The sequence below is a fragment of the Penicilliopsis zonata genome (genome assembly GCF_001890105.1).
Source record: "Penicilliopsis zonata CBS 506.65 unplaced genomic scaffold ASPZOscaffold_10, whole genome shotgun sequence".
Lineage (NCBI taxonomy): Eukaryota > Fungi > Ascomycota > Eurotiomycetes > Eurotiales > Aspergillaceae > Penicilliopsis > Penicilliopsis zonata.
The window spans coordinates 752,878-771,727 of record NW_019208919.1 but is presented as its reverse complement, the minus strand read 5'-3'; the positions used below and the strand labels follow the sequence as shown (position 1 = coordinate 771,727).

At 46.1% G+C, this 18,850-nt stretch overlaps 3 protein-coding genes across 3 annotated transcripts; 2 read left to right on the top strand and 1 right to left on the bottom strand.

The window, feature by feature from the left end:
- Positions 1–11,642: 11,642 nt before the first annotated feature.
- Positions 11,643–13,266, bottom strand: ASPZODRAFT_152825 (hypothetical protein; the record flags this gene model as incomplete). Its single annotated transcript, XM_022725896.1, has 2 exons — positions 11,643–12,956; positions 13,006–13,266. The coding sequence occupies 2 exons, from the start codon at positions 13,264–13,266 to the stop codon at positions 11,643–11,645; spliced, it is 1,575 nt and encodes a 524-aa protein (XP_022580358.1).
- Positions 13,267–14,421: 1,155 nt separating this feature from the next.
- On the top strand, positions 14,422–16,801 carry ASPZODRAFT_133716 (hypothetical protein). The gene is made up of 4 exons (XM_022723337.1): positions 14,422–15,230; positions 15,282–15,579; positions 15,643–16,022; positions 16,076–16,801. The coding sequence occupies exons 1-4, from the start codon at positions 14,807–14,809 to the stop codon at positions 16,729–16,731; spliced, it is 1,758 nt and encodes a 585-aa protein (XP_022580357.1). The 5' UTR covers positions 14,422–14,806; the 3' UTR covers positions 16,732–16,801.
- A 543-nt stretch (positions 16,802–17,344) lies between these two features.
- On the top strand, positions 17,345–18,846 carry ASPZODRAFT_143722 (hypothetical protein; the record flags this gene model as incomplete). The annotated part of the gene is made up of 5 exons (XM_022724939.1): positions 17,345–17,549; positions 17,604–17,945; positions 18,016–18,370; positions 18,443–18,747; positions 18,803–18,846. The coding sequence occupies 5 exons, from the start codon at positions 17,345–17,347 to the stop codon at positions 18,844–18,846; spliced, it is 1,251 nt and encodes a 416-aa protein (XP_022580356.1).
- Between the last annotated feature and the right edge of the window lie 4 nt (positions 18,847–18,850).

Sequence of the window (18,850 nt, the reverse complement as noted above, 5' to 3'; positions counted from 1 at the left end):
TGATCACGATTAGAAGATTGTTTCACCAAGCGGCGTTTTCCGAGATGCCAGCCAAGACACAACTTCGACGCCACAGTCATCCCTCTCTGGGCGGATATCACCCGTACGGTTAGTTAAGCAGTAGAAGTCCACTGAGCGCATGCAGGCGAGGTTCGGGCTGCCATCACTATTCTTGTGGTGCTTTTTGTGAGTCGAGGGTCACCCTGCGGTCCATGACCATCCCAGGGGAAGGAAACAGGCGGTAACTCGGCTTCCTTGACGTTCACGACTGGGAAGTGATGACGGCATGCCTGCAGCCTGGGGGCCGTGTCAAAGTCAACTTGAGCACCACCTACCCAAGCCAGGAAAATGACTGGACGGCAGTCATCAGCGCCCTTCTACCACCCGCATGTCACCGCGCTGCTCACCGGGCCATATAACACCGAGACGTCATCTTGGCGGGAATGCGATAACTACAAGATGGAGCCACAGCCTATCTCACTTACATATGACGCAGAGAAACTGCTTTTGTAGAGATTAAATGTCAGAGGTGCGTGCCCGATTAGGCTTAGCGTCGCCTTGTTTGGCGCGGCCGCACTGCACAACCACCTGCTTTGCGTCTGAGCTGTAGCAGTAATAGTAATCATTAGTCATCTCTTCCCTTTTCTAGGCCTGCTAGGCCAACATGGTAGCATGTTATTTAAAAAGATAGAGCATACTATATTTAATAAATTCTTATTTATTTAAGATTCTATTTAAGTAATATTAACGTCTGTAAAACAATAGGCGATATAAGTAATATAGGTGATATAAATGGTTCCCCTAGGGCCAAACGCATTTAAAAAGATTAATAATAATTAAATTTAAAAAATCTACACCTACCTAATCAACAAATTAGATGTCAACAGGCCTATATAATAGGGATAGAACTAATTAAAGGTTCACCTAATAAGTAGTAGCTATATTAATGATTAAAGGTGTTAATTAGGTAACTAAAATTATGGATAGTCAGCTTATTCTAGATACTATTAAGAAGTTATAAGGCAAAGAGAATATTAAACACTAGGAGGACTATATCTAGTAGGTTCTTAAAGCTAATAACCTAAAGAATATTATTTATAAAGATATATCTAGACTAGTAGAGAATTCCTATAAATTTAATAAATAGGATTATATGTCATGACATGTGAAGCTCTAGCTAGCACTATTAATTAATAAGAATATTTAAAGTAAAGTTAAGATATCTGCATTACTATAAGTATATATAGATAATTTTTATTATGCTGTCCTAATAAGTATTAAAGGAATAAGTATTTATTAGGCCTCTTATAACTTTAGGAAACTAATTAAGATATATTATTTAGATTATTTAATAATTAAAGAATTTATTTAGGATCTTATTAAGAGCTATAATACTACTAATCTTTATATTAGAACCTATATAGGACCCTGCACTGCAACTATTATCCTTATAGATAAAGTAAAGGATAAACTCCCTATTTAGATTAATAAAATTAAAGATATTATTAATAGATATTTAAATATAGATAATATTGTGATATCGCGAGCGAGCGATATCGCGAACTCCCGCGCGGCCATGAGCGGGATCACCTCGGCAGAACGCCAAGGTGCCCGCTCACCGACGACGCGAAATCTCCCGACCCTGGTGGAGCGGTTATGTAGAGTTTTCGCTCTGTACCAGGGATTAATTGATTCTATAGAGTTCTATCACCACCGGGTCGCTCAGCTTTCGATGAGCCAAGAGGAGGTATATAGATACCTTCCCTCTAACCTATGGTAGCGATAGAATAGAGATTTCGGAGAGACCATTAGCTTTTAAATATTATATCTGGTAGTATGTCATATTAGGGGTTGGCCCCTATGCCGACCCCGACGGACTGCCGCTCCGCGGATAATATCTAAGGATCAATAGGATTTAAAAGCAGGATAAAAGGGACGAAAGACCCCTTAAGTAAAGAAAGAAGAATCATTAAGCATCTTTGCTGAAGAAACCAAGTGAATAAAAGACTTAATCTTCTACTATAAGTTAATAATAAACCCTATTAGTAATGTGCAGAACCACCTGTTGCCCGAGGTGTTTAAAATCCTCTCAGCAATTATAACCGCCAGGACAGATGAGACAGATGTTTACCCCCTTCTTAGACACCTAGAGTAAGTGCTCCAAGGCGAAAGAGGCTAAGTAAACCACCTAGTTTAGGAACTTGAGACCGCCCGCGCGCAGGTGGCTTAACTCTAGGATAACCTCTACTAAGCGACCGCTGGGCAGCCGGGTCCCCAGAATAATACTTAAGCGGCCACTAAGGAAACTGGCCATTAAGAGTCAACTAATAATCCTAATGACTGAGGTGGACGCCCCTACTAAAAGATCTTAGAACTTAACTAGATCCCTAAATATACAGGCAAATATTGAGATGAGGGCGCCCGAAAATGGCTGCAGCGAGTAGATAAATACTTTTAAGATAAAGAAGTCTTATGCAAGAAGTTTGCCACTAACAGAGAGAAGGTCCTAGTGGCAAAATAGAAACTTAATGGCAAGGCGCGTGAATAATAGAGGCATCTATAGAGCTCTGTCGATAACAAGCTCCGCGCCCCTATTGAAACCATGGCAGAATTTAAGAAGTAGATTACTAATAACTATACTAAACACCTCAATAAGGAACACCGCTGGGAGGCGTATAAGAGTCTCACCTAAGGAAAGCGACCCATTTAGGCATATGCCCATAAACTAGTGGAAGTTGCAAACCAGATTAACCCCCCACTGGCGGAGAATGTACTCATCTGACGATTTATTATAGGCAGCTGAAAACAACTCTAAAGGTGGTAGGCGCGCAAATCTAATAAACTAACCACCTTAGCTGGGGTTGTCGCAAAATTCGCCCTCTATAAGAAAGGGGTTGTCACTACACAACACGTCTATAGGCCGACAGGAGCGCTAGATGCCATAGACATTAACACCCTAGGGCAACTATATGCCCTGCCTAGGAGGCCTACCCCCATAAATAGATATGTGTCACACCCCCAACAATTGATCGCCAGCGCGAGAGGACTCTGTTTTGCATGTGGGAAACCTAGATATTATGCGAAGGATTGTCGACCAAGTAAAATCCTAATAATAACCCCCTTAATAAAGGCCCTAAGGGAGGGAAATAGAGTTGACCACTAGAACTAGAAGCGCTAGCGGCGCAAATGCTTAAGGCTTCTATGGTCCTTGATATTGACCTCCCCGATGTCCTGGACCCCTAGGGATTACCACCCCCATAAGGAGATAAAAAGCGAAAAATACGAAAAAGGAAGTATAAACTAATAACCTAAATAATACTAGCATAAATAAATGCGCTAGGCGGAGGGCTGCTAATCTTTAGAGGGGAGATTAGTACTGGGGAATAGGGGAAATTAAAGGTTAAATATATAATTAATAGTGAAGCCTCTAACAACTTTATGAGTAGTAGAGTACTTTAAAAACTCACCTATACCCCACCCCAACAGATTAATAAGGGCACTCAGCTAGATGTGACGCTGCCAAACAGCAATTATATTCTAGCTATACACTAAGTACGCCTCCCGCTACGCCTCGGCAGATGGACGAGAATGACCCCCACCTAGGTTATTAATAACCTTAAATATAATATTATCTTGGGACAAATATGGCTAAAAGCTACTGACCCTATTATCAAATAGTCAGAATTAAGGATGATTCTCTAGGACCACTGAGGCAAACAGTTCTCTATGCTCTTAAAGAATATTAAATAATAAGTCGCGATCACGCCCTATATTAATATAATCTTAGCATAATATACGCTACGCGTGCTGCATAAGGTGAAATTGAAAGGTGTTCTCTGTTTTCTTTAATAAACTACTGAGCTCCCAGATGGGCGCAAGCCATATATAAATCCTAGGGTGAAGGTAGTCCTCTAGAAGTATAATATCTTCCGCCAAGAACTCGCGGCGGCCCTCCCGCCTAAATGAGATATTATATATAATATTAATATGGGCGACGCCACACCCATTAATATTAGCCCTTTCTCCCTCTTATAAGAAAAGCTTAAGGAGCTGATTTAATAATTAGAGGACCTGGAGCGGAAGGGGCTTATCTAACCCTTCACCAGTCTCTAGGGCTTCCTAGTAATATTTGTCTAAAAAGCGATGGGAGAGTGGCAAATATATATTAACTATTAAGCGCTAAATAATTTAATGGTTAAGAATGACTACCTATTGCCCCAAATCTAGGAGTTGCTGGATATAGTAAGTGGGAGCCAGGTAATGTTGAAGATTAATCTCCTATTAGGATACTAGCAGGTACAGATAGGAGACGACTCGGTTAAAAAAATGGCATTTAATATAGTATTTAGTAAATTTAAATTCTTGGCCATACTATTTAGTCTCTGCAACGCACCGGCAACGTTCCAGATAATGATGAATTGTGTCTTAAGGAAGTATATTAGCCACTTTATAATAATATACCTTAATAATATCCTTATCTTCTCTAAGAATATTAATAAGCACTACTAACACCTTAACCTGGTCCTTGCTGCCCTAAAAGAATATTAACTATATACTAAAGTATTAAAATGTAAATTCGCCGTGAAGAAATTAGAGTTCTGTAGATATATTATTAAAAGGGGCTAGATATCACCTATGCCTAAGAAGGTTAAAGTGGTATTGAACTGGCCAAGGCCCCAGAACGTCCATGAGGTTCACCAATTCCTAGGATTAGCTACTTACTACTAATAATTTATATGGGGGTTCGCATGCATCACTGTGCCCCTATATGACCTACTAAAGGAATTAGACGCCAAATTGCACATAAAGAAATTCTAACCCATCATATAGACCATGTCGTGTAAGGCTGCCTTTTAAGTAGTGAAGGAAGCCCTAGTAACTGCTCTAGTACTTTATCTGCCAGATTATAAGAAGGAGTTCTATATTAAAATAGATGCCTTTAAGTAAGCTATTAGCATAATTCTTTTATAGACAGCAGAAGATGGCGCTGACTACCCTATTATATTTAATAGATAAAAGCTATCTCTTATAGAGTAAAACTACTTGATGCAGGAGAAAGAGCTGCTGGCGATAAAGAAGGTGCTGTAAACTTAGGACCACTATATTAAAAATGGCACCATCACGACTGTTATCATAGATCATGAGAGCTTATAGTATTTATTGACGATAAAGACATACTCTAAGAGACTTGCATGATAGATCGACAAGTTTGGCGGATATAATCTAAAGATTTACTACTAGAAAGGGACTAAAGTGATTATCCCTGACGCCATTAGTTGTCGACCTGACTTTATTAAAGATGGGCCTAGGGATAAGGCGGAAGATATAGTCTAATAAGAGTGGTAATAAATATTCGCGGCCTCCTTATTAGTACTTTAAGGCCACTTAGAGGAGGAGTGGCTAAAAGGTATAGTAAGATACTTAGCAATAAGTAAAGCACCCGCGCACCAGGGTCTCTAATATATAATTAAAAAGATGACTCTTAACTTCTACCTAATAAGAGAGAATAATAATGAGCTGAAGCGCGTTTATAACAACTGCAAAGCGCCATATCTTCTAGTTCCTTTTTATACAGACTTTGTCAAGCGAATGCACGATAAATTCAGACACCTTAGACACCTAGGACTTATGGGCGTCATTTGGCCCTGAGGATGGTGGCCGACAATACAGGCTGAGATTAAACAACACGTCTAAGACTACCCCACGTATTAGGTATTATAAGGCTTATAGGAGGACCTCTAATGCGGACGTCTTAACCTACTAGTAATAGCCTTACTATTTAAGAGGTGGGCCATTAACCTGATTAGGCCCCTACCACTAACTCTTAACGGCAATCAATGAATCATCATGGTAATTAAGTATATAATAGGTTAGCCAGTGGCCCGCGCAGTCCTAGAAGGCATAGTAGAGGTGATTACTAAATTCCTATATAATAAAGTCTTCATGAATTATGGCGCCCCTCGCGAGCTCTTATTAGATAACGGACCTAACTTGCTTGCGGCGGTAGTCCAATACTATCTAAAGATCCTGTAAATAAGATACTAGACAACAACACTATATCACCTGCAGATGAATAGTAAGGTTGAGAACCTCAACAGCCTCCTAGGTTAAATGCTCACAAAGTATATTATAGGGAAACTAATAAAGATCTGGGATAAATACCTCCTATAGGCCCTCTTTGCCATATATATACAGACCCACGCAGTAATAGGAAAAAGCCTCTTTTACCTCCTATACGGCGTCAACCCCTGCATCCCAGGCGACAATAATGAGGGACCGGCGAACGGCAACCTTATGGAGGTGAAGGAACAGCTTTAGTGGGTCAATCATGCCTGATTACTAGCGAATAAGCTGCTGTTAAACCGCGCAATAAAGATAAAAATAGTGCGCGACAGCCTGGTGACAAAAACAGGCTTTAAAAAAGACAACTGGGTGTTAGTTAAGAATAAATTACTAAAGAAGCTAGAGAGCAAGTGGTTTGGTCTATATAGGGTGCTAAAAACGCACCCCCTAGGTATATACGCCCTTAAAGAACCTGGCGGACGAGTGCTGCAAAACCTAATTAATAGTTAATAATTAATCACCACTAAGGTAGATAAACTAAGCTAGCTATAGACATCAGTGGCGATGCGACAGGCACTGCACCAGTGGGGTATTATACTTCAGCACTTAATTAAAGTAAGGAAAATCCTAAAGGAATAGGAACCGCTGCCGCCCTCCTATAGAGAGTTATTAATAATTATGAAGAAAGAGTGGGTGGCGGTAGAGAGACGACAGATAATAGAGCATTTAGGGGAATACTTAAGAATAGGGGGGGGAGAGGTTAGCGAAGATATTAATGATAATGCCATTATAGAGCATATAATTAAAAAGGCTTAGCGGAAGGCATAATAAAAGAAATAAAACCCCCTAATAAAGATAGTAACCCGACAATAAAGGGACCAATAAAGGATGATATTAATCTCCTTAGAGAGCACCTCTAAATAGGAGGCATCTAAGAAAACAACATCTAACAATAATATGTCTAAAGACAACTATAGTAATAGGGACAACTAAAAGACTAACCCTAGACCACAGGACGCCAACGCCCGGAACAGCATTAATTTTGACGGACTATTCACAGTAGTCGTCTAATTAATTATGAGATAAGGTAAGAAGGCAGGAATAATAGAAAAGGCCTACACTTAATTATATAAATGAGGGATAAAGAGATCACCCCTTAAAGAGCACTAAAAGATACTAAGAAGGAATTCATTATAGAGTTCACTAAAAAAAAGAGACTAGCTATAAAGAGCTAATAATAACACCCTAGGACGTGGACGCTAATCACTCCTCACAATAATACTTCTTTATATATAGAAGATACTCCCTTTATAGATCCTCCTCCTCCTCTTTCTCTGCAGCGGCGGCAGCAACCAACATATCCTTATAAGCCTTAAGGGTGGTCACCCATTAATACATGTCTACAATGGCCTGACAAATCTTTGGCAAATTGTCGATGTCGGCATTCAATAAGGGAAACAGAATGATAAGGGGGGTATTGTCATGATTAATAAGTTAAAGGGAACCATTAATTAGACCCTCCTAATGAGTGTCTACAGTCTCCCTAACTTTCTAACCCACGAAGTCAGAGTAAAGAACTGGAAACTCCCTAAAATAACGCGCCATCTCCTCATGAGAAATAGTTAAACGCTGGAGTGACACCTTTAGGGGAGTAGAACCTAGGATAATTTAATAAGGAGTCAACTAAGCCCCCTCCATGGCCAAGACAATAAGAGCACTTAATTATAAGCTAGCCAAAGCGGCGCCAGCACCAGCAGCGGACGACAGGTTTAGCAAGGCTAAAAGGATAGTAGAAAGCGCGGCAGCTAATGCTAGATCAGTAGTAAGAGCAGCAGGAGTAATAAGAGTAATAAGAGTAATAGGTAATAGAGTCCTCTCCTTCTTAACCTCCTTTCTCTTCTGCTGCTTCTTATGCTTATCCTTCTTCCCCTGCTCTTTATTACTATTATAGTTGACACCTGCGATATATTAGCGACCGGCGATGAAAAGACCTAGGAGAAATAAATACAAGTTATAATTAGCACCCTTATTATGGAAGAGACAGTTCGCACACGCCCTGGTATAGCAAACCTAATACTTATCTCTATTAAGCTCCTTAATGGGAGGCGTGACACAGGCAGTCTAGGGACTATTACTATAGGCATATTTTAAGTAAGGGTCGGCCGCCACAGGTCCCTGCTCGAAAATGATAGCGGCAGAGAGCTTTAACGCGTGGCTCAGGACTAACGCCTAGCCGCCCTAGGAGAAGTCCTGGTGCACACAAATGGCGGGGAACAAACAAACAAGCTCATGATTATTAAAGGAGGTCGCACGCGCCTCTAAGGGAAGTTTAATTTCTATCACTATTAGCCACATCTTACCCTCTAGATCGATAAACTTATGGTGAGTAATGGGCGCCGGACCACCATAATCCGCAACCCGCTTTAAACGACGAGAGCCCAATGGAGGCTAAGGGGGAGACTCCTTAGCAGGTGGCGAAGGAGTCCTAAAAGGCACTAGATGCTTAGCCTTTAACAAATAATAAGAATAATTAGACCTATAATAAGAGCACTAGATAAGGGACTTAGAGTCCCTAAATTCGCTGTCAGAAGCTATTGGTAGGGGATAGTCATAAGAAGTAATAATAGTAAGAGGGGGAGCGAAGAAAGAATTGCCACCAGGTGGGTGAGGAGATATACCCTTCATCACAAATAAAGAGGTTGCTAGGTCACCTAGCAATGGTGATCATAGATGTACCCTGCACCCTCGCCCGGGACCGGGCGACCCCCTATTAGTTAGCAGGCAATCAATGAAGTGATCAAAGAATAAGTCTTTGTTCACTAACCTTGGGCCCTTATTAGATAGGACCAGCGAATCGCCTGTCGACAGCTGATTCATCTTAATAAGGTCTTAGAGAGAGGATTAGGACTTCGCGGATGAAGTTCTGGTTAGGTGGGGGAGGATGTGATATCGTGAGCGAGCGATATCACGAACTCCTATGTGGCCATGAGCGGGATCACCTCGGCGGAACGCTAAGGTGCCTGCTCACTGACGACGCGAAATCTCCCAACCCTGGTGGAGCGGTTATGTAGAGTTTTTACTCTGTACTAGGGATTGATTAATTCTATAGAGTTCTATCGCCACTGGGTCGCTCAGCTTTTAATGAGCCAAGAGGAGGTATATAGATACCTTCCCTCTGACCTATGGTAGCGATAGAACAGAGATTTCGGAGAGACCGTTAGCTTTCGAATATCACACTATAGTTATTAAACACCTCCTATAATACCTAAAGTATTATAAGAATAATGGCATTACCCTAGGATATAGATTATATAAAGGCCTAGTTATATATATTAACGCCAGTTACGCAGATAATAATAATGATAAGTTAATAGAGGTATATATTATAATATTTATAGGGGCCCCAATCTTATAAGCTTTATATAAATAAATATTTATTACCATGTTAAGCACTATTACTAAATTCTATGCCCTATTATAGGCAATTAAAGAGGCCATATAGCTAAAGAAATTGACTATTACTATAGAGATTAAAAAGGAAGGCCCTATTCCTATTTATACTGACTTATCTAATATTATAGATATTCTTAAGAAGAACAGTTTTAACGCAATAACTAAATAGATTAATAATTATTACTTTTTTATTTATAATATAATTAATAAGAGACTAATTAAGGTTAAATAGATAAGTGGTTATATAAACCCTACTAATGGCCTAATAAAGCCTCTAGATTAAGTAAAGTATATTGTGTTTAAAGAACTAGTTAATCTTCAGAAAGTGGCGATGCTAACCCATATTAGGAATAAATTAAATAAGGAATAATTAATAATTAATAAGTAAATGATTCCCCCTTTTTTTTCTGCTATTATATGCTTTAATTAATGTTAAATAAGAGGTTAGCTAGTCTAGATAGGTGCTCAGTGATAGGGGGTGTGTCAGAGGTGCGTGCCCAATTAGGCTTAGCATCGCCTCGTTTGGCGCGGCCGCACCGCACAACCACCTGCTTCACATCTGAGCCGTAGCAGCAATAGCAACCATCAGCCATCTCTTCCCTTTTCCAGGCCTGCTAGGCCAACATTAAACGACCCTATTATACTCTACTAACTTCCTGGGCAATCTTAGCGGTCGAGTGGTCTAGCGTCCCCTAATTTCTGTGAAATCTTCTGTCTATCGAGAATCGACCGGGAGATGCTCAATTGTTGTCTCGTTCCAAGCGTCAGAAGCAGAATGGTCTTGATAGTCCATGATCAGAGACCTGGTTATCCTGAACTGGAAATGTATTTCTCTTGAAGTCGACTTTGCACCTGACGAATTCTCGACGATACTTGAAACGAATGGATATTCGACGCCTTCAATTGCGAAAAGAAGGCTTATAGCCTCAGAATTTGCCTTCAATTATGCCTACAACCGTTTCACCTTTGACTGGCTTCTTCATCCTAGGACTGCCGATTCAGTGCAGATCGACAGGTATACTAAGAAACTTGGTTTGCTTCCATGCAGAAAGACCTGGACAGAGAGAAGAGTGCCTCAACCAGCACGTCGGGCAAGCGATAGAGACTGTCTTTGCCGCCACGGCATTGGTCTGTGATTCGGGGATTTTCGCAGTTCCTGGGCCGAATATGGCCGTATCCCAGACGTCGCCTTACAGAGCATAGGAGAGCTCAAGGCCCCCTGGATTCTGGAACGGGGGCTAACAAAGGCAATGAAGAAGGAGAAGCCCCTCTGCACAATTTCGGGTTCGATATATCTATCACTTTGTCAATATGATGAAGGCTAACCGTTGGAATTAGGACAAATGGCTCATTACATGTACGAGCTGCGCCTGAAATCTGGCTTTCTCTTAACCCACCATGAAACCACCTTTCTGTGCTAGAAAGGTCAAGTAAGACGCCGAGACTCAGTCCTCCGTTAATCCCCTGTCATCAGGCATGACAGAGGTTACATCCCACCACTCAGGTCGCCTTTTTTATCTGGCCCAGCTGGGGGCCAGCGACCACGAGGACAAAAAAGTCACCAGAGTAGGCCTCTATCTGCTAGGGGTCCTTCCTGTTCTTCTGTTGCGAGCGTGCAAAATATATTGCGTCACCACGACATCCCCAGGTGAAATCACTCTGGCCTTCCGGCTCATTAGGAAGATCTAGGATCCTCCTGGATTGACTGAAGACGATGTGGCTGACCTGCACTTCACAATCATCTACACCATTCTACTTCCATGACCACGATTCGTGCTGACTATATGGAGCGTCTTTATTAACACCCCGAGAGTAAAGGCATACCTCATTCAATGTACCTACACATGAAATACAAGAAAGCCTAGAGGAGAATAGCAGTTCTGGTATGGTAGAGATTGATATTCGGCGAAGGTAAGATGGTCAAACGGGCAAGTCTTCACTTTGATCTGTACAAGTTAGTCCATGTATCCAACTACGTCTAGTATCACTGTAGCTACAATATAGAATCAAGGTGCCTCGTGTATGTATACGAGATAGAATATTAACTAGAGACTGAGAACACAGGTGTTCTGCAAATTTTTCAATTCTAGCAGCTATGTCCGAGATGGGTATGTGCAAAGTAGTGTCTAAACGCTGCGGGCTGGCTGCTGCTTTTCCTTCTTTTCCTGCCTCTTCCGTTCCCTTGCCTCCTCTCTCTGCTTTTTCTTCTTGCGCCATTCGATTCCATTCCGCATCATGAGCAGCAGGGAAGGCATGGAAGAGATGGCAATCAGACCTAGCGTGGTGTACGCCCACCCGGTGCCCATCGCCTGCGACATGGGTTCGATGGCGGCGGAGGCGGCGGCCCCGAGTTCACAGCGGAAGAGATTGTTAGCTGCGGTGGCGGCGGCAGAACGACCGGGCCACAGGTCGACCATGAGGGCATTAAGGGTCTGGGAGGTAGCGTTAAGGGCGTACCCGGCGATGAAGAGGAGGATGACGGGCCCCGCGAGGTTGACTTTATGGCCGAGGATCCAGCCGTAGCCGATGACGGTGAGGTTGCCGAGCAGGAAGACGGGCAGGACAACCTCGAGGCGGGCGCGTTCGATGTTGAAGTTGGAGATATCCTGGCGCACGTTCTTGATGATGGGGAGGTTTGCGCGGGCGGCGTGGCGGCGGAAGTTCCAGTCGACGAGACGGCCGGTGGTGAAGGCCGAAAGAATCCCGCCGGCGCCGATGGGCACGTACATGAGGCCCGTCTGGATGTTGTTCATGCCGTAGACGTCGTGGAAGGAGGTGGTGGCGCCCGTCATGACGGCGTAGAAGCCCGCAAAGGTGAGGCCCGTGGTGAGCAGGACGAGGCTGGTTTCGAGATCGAGCACGATCAGCAGGGTGGGCAGCGGGTTGGGGAATTCTAGTTTGTAGTTGGCTCGTAGGCGCTGCTGTTGGGCCTCGTCGAGGGGGATACCTTCCCTTTGCCGACGACGATGGCGGATCATATCGCTCAGGTTATTGTTCAGCGGGGGCGGGGGCACCGAGCCGTCGCCGACGACTTTACGGCACGTCTCGGGCAGGAAGAGGAGCAAGGCCGTGAAGAAGCTGCCCGCCAGGATGAGCAGGAACCAGAAGATCCAATGCCAGTTTAGATACTGGCTGATCAGGCCGCCGATGACGGGCGACAGCGACGGGCCCAGCATGCTCCCCACGGAGGCAAAGGCAATGTACGTGCCTCGCTCGGCGGAGGTGACCATGTCGCCGACCAGGCCGTTCGCCAGGGCGACCGTGCCGCTGCTTCCGGCGCTCTGCAGGCATCGCAGCACCAGCAGCGCCGCGTAGCTGTTCTGTAGACCCAGCGCCAGGTTCGCAACCAGATAGATGCTGAAGCAGATGGTGTACGCGGGGCGCCGACCAGCCTTGTCGCTGAATCCAGCGATCATCATGGGTGCAATGCCTTGGAGGATCTAGAAATTAGACTGATGAAAGAGGAGGATAGCTCAATGAAATACTTACCATATAGGTCGTCACTGTCAGGTTGATCTTGGTGGTAGAGACATGCAATGCATCGGCAATCGTATCCAGAGCCGGGAAATAAATCGACGCAGACAACGGCGAGAAGAAGCTCGCCAGCGAGCCCACGGTGATCATCGCCCGTCGCTGGTTGACGGTGAAGACGGAGTATTTCTCAGGCGCTGGTGGACTTGCGGTGGCGGTGGCGGTGACGCCATGGTTGGCTTCTGCGTCAGTGGGAAGGGGGGGGTTTTCGACGCCCATCTGAACGATATTCAGTACAGAGTAGTTAGAAGTTGAGAGTACAGGGTATAAAGATGCAAAAAAGAAAAGAAATGTTGTACAAAGAAGCATGGAAGAAGTTGTGAAACGCAACGCACGTTTTTGTTTTCCCTCATGGATAGTGCCCGGTTCAGGGCCGGGACCGGGGCCTGAACCGGCTTTGAGACAATATTCAATATCACTCCAATATTACTCTCCAAGTTGACAATTGACAGTATCACTTAAAGTACTAGGCACTTGTTTCTTCTGTGGAAGGGATGCCATCCTTGCCACACAAATAGATAGTAAGATACTGATGTTCATGGCGAGATTATGTTCTGCGGCAGACTTGGTAGATCTGTTGAGGCAGATTTTGTTCCATAGAACAGGAGGCTCTTGGATGATAGAAAAAATATCTAAGAGATTAGATGTCAGTAATAATTCACCAAAGACAGTGGTGTCCTCTGTATACTTAGGGTTCGGTTTTAGGGTTTTAGGGTTGGTGCTGGAATAGGGTTAGGGTTAGGGTTTCTGGTGAACCACTGCTAAGCAGGTAGTCTATACCATCCCTAGAATAGATTCAGCCAGCATATTGAGAGCATGATAAGACAGCGTCAGATCTGTCTCATTCTCGGCTTTAAACGTTAATGCCCTGCAGAATTGGAACTCCACCGGACCGTTAGAAGACGTTTGACGATCATTGAAGATAAGTGGATATGTAGATCAAAAAAAGGGAAGAAAGAGAGACAGAAACTGAGGATTGGCATGGGAAAATCACGACTCCGATGTTCGGCACAAATCAGATTAGATGAGATTGATTAGATACACATAATTACCGTATTTCCTCCTGCCTCGGGTTCCAAGTACCTTGAACGGAGTACTTCCTGCTGGTACCTGACAGACTCTACGGAATAGATACCGTGGACGGAGCACCAGGTGGGACGCTCTGCAGAAGCCATTGGCCAGCAAAATTCTTTGCCGAGGCGATGATGCAGAATGGCTTTTTTTATGCATCGTGTACGTAATTGTACCAGTTAGTCCGACTCTGTTGAGCCTTCGGCCTTGGCGAGGTTTGTGAATAATAGTGGAGTAGAGAGAAGAGTTCTTCATTTCTATTTCTTACTCCGTAGTTATCCAGTATGATGATTGAGTCTATGTACCAACTACTAGGTAGGTAGGTACTAACTAGGTAACTACGTAGGTAACTACATAGGTACACTAACTATGTCTCCTACATGTCTGCATAATAATATACAGACACTCGGTGCACAACCTGGTCTGCAGGATCTGTGCACGGTCGCGTATTGCCAAAAATCTCTCATTCAGTCTCAATAATATATAGTGCTAATACTCATAATACTCATAATGCCGAAGACCCACCGGTGATCGCGCCTTGATCTGATAAGCGAGTCCGGTTACCGTACAGTACACGGTGGGGGAGTCTTTTCCACCTTATATGAATCAGGTTCCAGAGACAATAATTTCCTCTCCCCGAGCTGTTTCCTCCTCCTCACTGCTAGAAACTCTCCCCTCACGTCACATCATGGCTCTCCGCCGCCTGCAGCAGACGCTCGCGCACGTCAACCCCGCGACCACAGCTCCGGCGCCTGTCGATGCCACCCCCAGAGTGTCTCTGGTCCATGGCCCAACCACGCCGCCGCTGCTCGACATCACACTGGGCGAGCTGTTGACGTTACAAAGCCTTCGCTTTGCAGACCACGAGTGTCTGGTATTCCCCTGGACAGGCGCGCGCTGGACCTACGCCCAGCTGAAGGAGGAGGCCGACCGGCTGGCCCGCGGCCTGCTGGCCTCAGGCATCCAGCGCGGCGACCGGGTCGGCGTCATGGCGGGAAACTGCGAGCAATATATTTCGCTCTTCTTCGCTGCAGCCAAGGTGGGAGCCATCCTGGTCGTGCTGAACAACACCTACACGCCGTCGGAGCTTTATTACGCCTTGAATCATACAGGTGGGTGTCATCACTGTATTATCTATTGCATTCAATCGAACTAATGTGAAGACTGTCGCCTTCTCTTCCTCACTCCCACCATCGGTCGTCACTCGCTTCTCGACGTCCTGGCCACGCTCGGCCCCCAACCGAAACAGAACGGCCGTTCCAAGGCTCTGGAGGAGATTGTCATTCTGCGCGGCGAACATGACGGCTTCCCCAGTTACCGACAAGTCGTCGATCGCGGCAATTCACTGCCTGCGCATGCGCTGGCAGACCGGGAGACCGAATTGCGCCCGCACGACGTCTGCAATCTGCAATTTACCAGTGGATCGACGGGCAATCCCAAGGCAGCTATGCTGACTCATTAGTAGGATCGCTCTCTCTCTCTCTCTCTCTCTCTCTCTCTCAGTGTATGTGTCTAACTCTCTAGTAACCTGGTGAATAATTCTCGGTTCATCGGCGACCGCATGAAACTCACCTCGTTCGATACGTTGTGCTGTCCGCCTCCCCTGTTCCACTGCTTCGGTCTTGTGCTCGGTCTGCTCGCCGTCGTCACGCACGGTTCCAAGATTGTCTTCCCCAGCGAGACCTTTGATGCCCGCGCCGTCCTGCACGCCATCTCGGATGAGCAATGTACCGCCCTGCACGGCGTGCCGACCATGTTCGAGGCGATTCTGTCGCTCCCGAAACCTCCCGGCTGGGATGTCTCGAATCTCCGGACGGGTATTATTGCGGGGGCGCCCGTTCCTAGGCCGTTGATGAGGCGGCTACTTGATGAATTGAACATGCGAGAATACACGAGCAGCTACGGTAATAAATCCAAATACAGTATATTTGAAAAAAACTTATACTAAGTACTTCAGGCCTCACTGAAGCATCTCCTACTTGCTTCAACGCCCATACGACAGATAGCATCCACACACGGCTTACCACGGTCGGCACCGTGCTGCCGCACGCCCGCGCCAAGATCGTCGACGCGGAAGGCCGCATCGTCCCTCTGGGCCAGCGCGGCGAGCTCTACATGGCCGGATACCAGTTGACCAAGGGATACTGGAACAACGCGGAGAAGACGGCCGAGACGCTTGTGCGAGACGAAGAGGGCACGCTGTGGCTCAAGACGGGCGACGAAGCCTCGTTCAATGAACACGGCTACTGCACCATCACAGGGCGATTCAAAGACATCATCATCCGAGGCGGCGAAAACATCTACCCGCTCGAGATTGAAGAACGGTTAACCGCCCACCCGGCCATCACGGTCGCCGCCGTGATCGGCATTCCCGATGAGAAATACGGCGAGGTGGTCGGCGCCTTTCTCCAGATCGCGCCGGGGGCCACTCGCCCGACCGACGAGGAGGTCCGTGACTGGACGCGCGAGACGCTGGGGCGACACAAGGCGCCGCGCCACGTGTTTGTGTTTGGCGAGGATGGTGTCAGTGAGACGGTACCAATCACGGGCAGCGGCAAGGTCCGCAAGGTCGATCTACGGGCTGTTGCGGAGCGGGTATTGAAGAGAGAATAGGAAGAGGATTAAGATGACTAGGGGGGTGGTAGTACCTAGCAGTTTCATGGCGGGTAATATGAGAGGATTCTAGGGTCAGAATGTCTAATGCTATCAAAGTAGATACTCTCCACATCTTTTCGGCAATTCCCATCTATCGCCTCCTATCGCATATCCCGAGGTTCTCATTGCCGAAATACGGGGACACGCTAGTCGCTAGACTGGAACTGTACCAGGCATTCAAGTATGCGAATGTGATTCCTGTGACACATAGTTATAGCCCGGTGAGACACGTTCTAAGAATGTAGGTAGGAGGTAGGAGGTAGAGGTAGTAGGAGTAGACGGTAGATGGTAGTAGGAGGTAGGTGGTAGATGGGTAATAGGCAACTTTCAATAGTATATGATGATTTCTACGACTTCAATTGTAAAGAAATGATAGATAGCATCTTTTCCGACTATTTATTGCGCAATCGGTTGCTATCTGATAGCTGATAGCTAAGACTTGGATCTAATCTGATCATCTGATAAGAAAATGGTATAAACGCTCCTTCCCCCCCCTGCCCCTCCTTCCTTCCCGTCCTCAATTCCCTCCCTCTTTCTCTCCAACTTCTTCTCCCTCGTCAAGCTCTCCAACATGCCTTCCAACGAAAACGCCCTTCCCATCCAGCCCGTCCGGATCCTGGTGATTGGCGGTTGCTACGGCGGTCTGGCAGCGATTCTCGCCCTGCTTGATCTCTCGCGTGGACGCATTGCGCGCTTCAATTTCGACAAAGAGGCCCAGGCGCCGACGCAAAGCGTGCCCTTGGCCATCACTTTGGTTGATGAGCGTGATGGATATTGTCAGTCAAAGTTCAAAAGAAAAGAATCTCTGTTTCTTTCGTCTAATATTATAGACCACCTTATCGGTTCCCCCAAAGCGCTCGCCTCCGAGGAGTTCGCCGACAAGACATGGACCCGGTTCCAGGACATCCCCGCTCTCCAAGACTCCGACATCACCATCTTGCAAGGCAGCGTGACCTCGGTCGACTGTGAACGGAAATCCGCCCAGATCCTCGAGGCAAAGGCCGACACCCCACGCGAGCTGCCGTACGACTATCTTGTTGCCGCGTCTGGCTTGCGGCGCGTGTTTCCGACCGTGCCCAAGTCGCTGCTGCGAGATGATTTCCTTGCCGAGGCTGGCGCGCACGCTGTGAGCATTCGTAGTGCTCGTGAGGGGGTTGTTGTGGTGGGGGGAGGTACCTATTCACTCCAATTCTTCTTCCAATTCTTCCAATTTATTCTTGTACGACCTACTAATTCAATCAGGTGCCGTCGGCGTTGAGATCGCCGCTGAGCTCAAGGAACTCAACCCCCAGCAAAAAGTCACCCTCGTTCACTCGCGCGACCGACTCCTCTCCTCGGAACCCCTGCCAGACGAACTGGCGGACCGGGTCGCGACCATCTTGCGTGACGCCGACGTCGATCTCGTCCTCGGCCAGCGAGTCGTCGAGACCGTTCCCGTCGAGAGTGAAGGGCGGACCTCCTTCCTGCTCACCCTCTCGGACGGCTCCAAGCTGCCTGCCGGCCATGTCATCAGCGCCATCTCGCGTTCCGTGCCGACAACCACCTACCTGCCTCCACAAGCTTTGGATGAGGAGGGCTACGTGAAGATTGACGCTAGGTAGGACATACACAATCGAAAAAAAAGCGAACCAAGAGGATTGAAAAAAAGAATTGAAGAACTAATGGTTAGTCTGCAATTCAACTCTGTCCCCAATGCCACCTACCACTTCGCTGCCGGCGACCTTGTGTCTTGGACCGGAATCAAACGCTGCGGCGCCGCAATCCACATGGGCCACTACGCCGGCACAAACATCCACCAGCGGATCATGCAGCATGCCACGGGCTCCGAACCGAAGTTTTCCTGTCTGCGCAAGATCCCGCCCATGATCAGCATCGCCCTGGGCCACACGGCCGTCTCGTATACCCCGGACGACGGGGTCAAGGAGGGCAAGGAGCTGTTGAAAATCATGTTTGGAGATGATATGGGGTATAGCAGTAAGTTGTGTTTTTTCTCTTCTTCTCTTTTCTAACGGCTAAAGCTAATTTTCAGTCTGTTGGAATTATATGAAACTTGGAGATGCGCCGGTATATTGATTTT